Below are 2,238 nucleotides of genomic sequence, written 5' to 3'. Positions count from 1 at the left end.
ATATATATATATAAAAGTAATAAAAAATTCTTTTGCTTTTTTTCTAGAGCTTTTATACACATGTATTCAACGGCTGTTACGCAGTGCTTCTGTTCATTGTAGTGATCTTTTTCTTGATATATGGAGTGGAAGTGTTTTTCAAAGTATGCTACTTTTAAATTACAGTACTCTTATTATAGCACATTTGCATTGTAGAATTATCTCATGATATTTTTTTATTAGGTTCGTGGTGGATTCTTGAATGAATGTCAAGTTGCTTCTATCGCAACAAATAAACGTGTAGCTGATACAACAAAGGTCCACACTGAAGATCAAGTAACAGCAAAATTATTTGATCCAGGTCCATCTACATCCACAGCAGAGCCTGTGCATACGCAACAAGTGAATACATCTCAATTACATCAATCAAGATTTGGATTACTCTCTCAAGCATTTATGCTATTTATAGTAGTTGGTTTTCTGTTCAGTGAAACTCTCAGTGAGTTTTGGAAAACAAAGTAAGGAAATAAAAGAACAAATATAAGTTGCATAGCGAACTATAATATTTACAATTTTTGAATTTGAATTTGTTCTAAATATTCTTATTCTAGGGTACCGTTGTACAGCAGGAATTGGCATGATATTGTATTTCGTGTTATTGAAGTTGGTGTAGCACTATGGTTCCCTTGTGTTTTATGGAATTGTATGAGGTATGTATTTATACGTTTCATTTATTTTATTTTACATGAAAACACATTATCCTATAAATTATTTATTTTATAATATATTTTTCTACCATTTATTCTCGTTTCAGTCCAGAGCAATTGTGGATTCTAAATCCAAAGCGCATATTAAAGAAACTAGATTTGGACCAAGGAAAATATATAAAAGAAATCGAATTACAAGAAAAAGGCGCATCTCAAGACACCGCGTTTCTTTCTGCAGATGCAGCATCAATTAATAGCAAAGATTGTTGGATTTGTTACGATAATGAGAGACAGGATGCTGGTCCATTAATACAACCATGCCAATGTAGAGGTGACGTAAGTGCTGTACATCATGATTGTTTGCGTCGTTGGCTCGTTGAGGTAAAACAGTTATAATTTCTCATCTATTGTTTTCAGTACAACGAACTTTGTTTGTTATGATTCTTTCTTCTTTCAGAGCTCTGTAAATGCGGACAGTCTCATTTGTAAAGTTTGTAATACGAAATATAACGTTGAACATGCCAGTCGGTTAGACTGGCAAAACAGTTTAACTCCACGCCATTGTCTGCAAACTATTGCCATTGTTACTACGATGTGTGCATCTTCTGCCGCTGCCTGGATAGTTATCCAACTTGTAGAAGGACCCATCATCAGAATGCTTGCAGCCGGAAGTGCACTGTTAATTATATACGTCTGCATAAGGTGAGTAAATGTTGATTTTTGTGAAAGTTAAATATTAATACATTCAATCTATAACAATTGAAATTGTTTATTCTAGATTCTTGAGCGTGAATACCGTCGTAGCGTATCAACGAGCCAAAATCTCATCGTTAAATATTGTTAACAGTGGTAGTGAAAGTAATGTAACTACAATTAGTCATACGATTTCGGTGGACGTAACGAAATCGGATATGGCTACGATATAATCTGTACTTGCCATCAGTCATTGTATAATGCTGAGTTCACACGCCATGCTATGTACGCTATATATGGTATGTATATTACATATGCTATGTTCGCTACGCTGAGTGGCCATATCGAAAATTATGTTTTGGATGAATATTTTTATTGATAAATGTTTAGTCAGAAAAATTGAAATTCAATAAATAGGTCAAAGTTGAGCTTATAAAAGATATATAAATATATTCTAATAAATTTGAAAGTTATCTATATAATAATCGGTACAAGTTTCAACTTTACTCTTCAATCTTCATCAGTCGCATTAAAATAATATAAAATTATCAATTTTCTAAGAATTACATTAAAAGTTACAAGAAATTTATAATTAACCGACGTTGATTGAATCGATGTATGTGTATCTTATTTAATTATCCAATTTGAATTTTTACTACTTCTGTAGACATCATTCATGCTTGAATAGTCGTTAGATATTAAAATAGATTCAACCCCAGATTTAAAAAATCTTTTCAAATTCTTTTATTAATCGTTATTTAAATCAAACCCTTTTATTAATAAATCGACCTGGTTTATTTTATATTATATTTGGTCAATTTGGTTAAGAAATTTGTGTCTATAAATCATATATTTGTAC

At 31.4% G+C, this 2,238-nt stretch overlaps 1 protein-coding gene across 3 annotated transcripts in view; it reads left to right on the top strand.

Annotated features, from left to right (window-relative positions):
- Window positions 1-1,714, top strand: part of LOC108691562 — a 3,387-nt gene extending 1,673 nt beyond the window's left edge. For 2 of the 3 annotated variants that reach the window (XM_018199354.1, XM_018199355.1), the window contains exons 5-10: window positions 48-143; window positions 223-497; window positions 591-689; window positions 794-1,067; window positions 1,144-1,388; window positions 1,465-1,714. In XM_018199354.1, the coding sequence (XP_018054843.1) occupies window positions 48-143; window positions 223-497; window positions 591-689; window positions 794-1,067; window positions 1,144-1,388; window positions 1,465-1,612 (1,137 nt within the window). In that variant the 3' untranslated portion in view covers window positions 1,613-1,714. The remainder of the gene's footprint in view (window positions 1-47; window positions 144-222; window positions 498-590; window positions 690-793; window positions 1,068-1,143; window positions 1,389-1,464) is intronic. The other variant, XM_018199356.1, reaches the window with a different exon arrangement.
- Window positions 1,715-2,238: the final 524 nt, after the last annotated feature.

This window comes from Atta colombica, unplaced genomic scaffold (genome assembly GCF_001594045.1).
Source record: "Atta colombica isolate Treedump-2 unplaced genomic scaffold, Acol1.0 scaffold47, whole genome shotgun sequence".
NCBI classification, from domain to species: domain Eukaryota; kingdom Metazoa; phylum Arthropoda; class Insecta; order Hymenoptera; family Formicidae; genus Atta; species Atta colombica.
The sequence above is the reverse complement of the archived record's forward strand: the minus strand, read 5'-3'. Positions and strand labels throughout refer to the sequence as shown.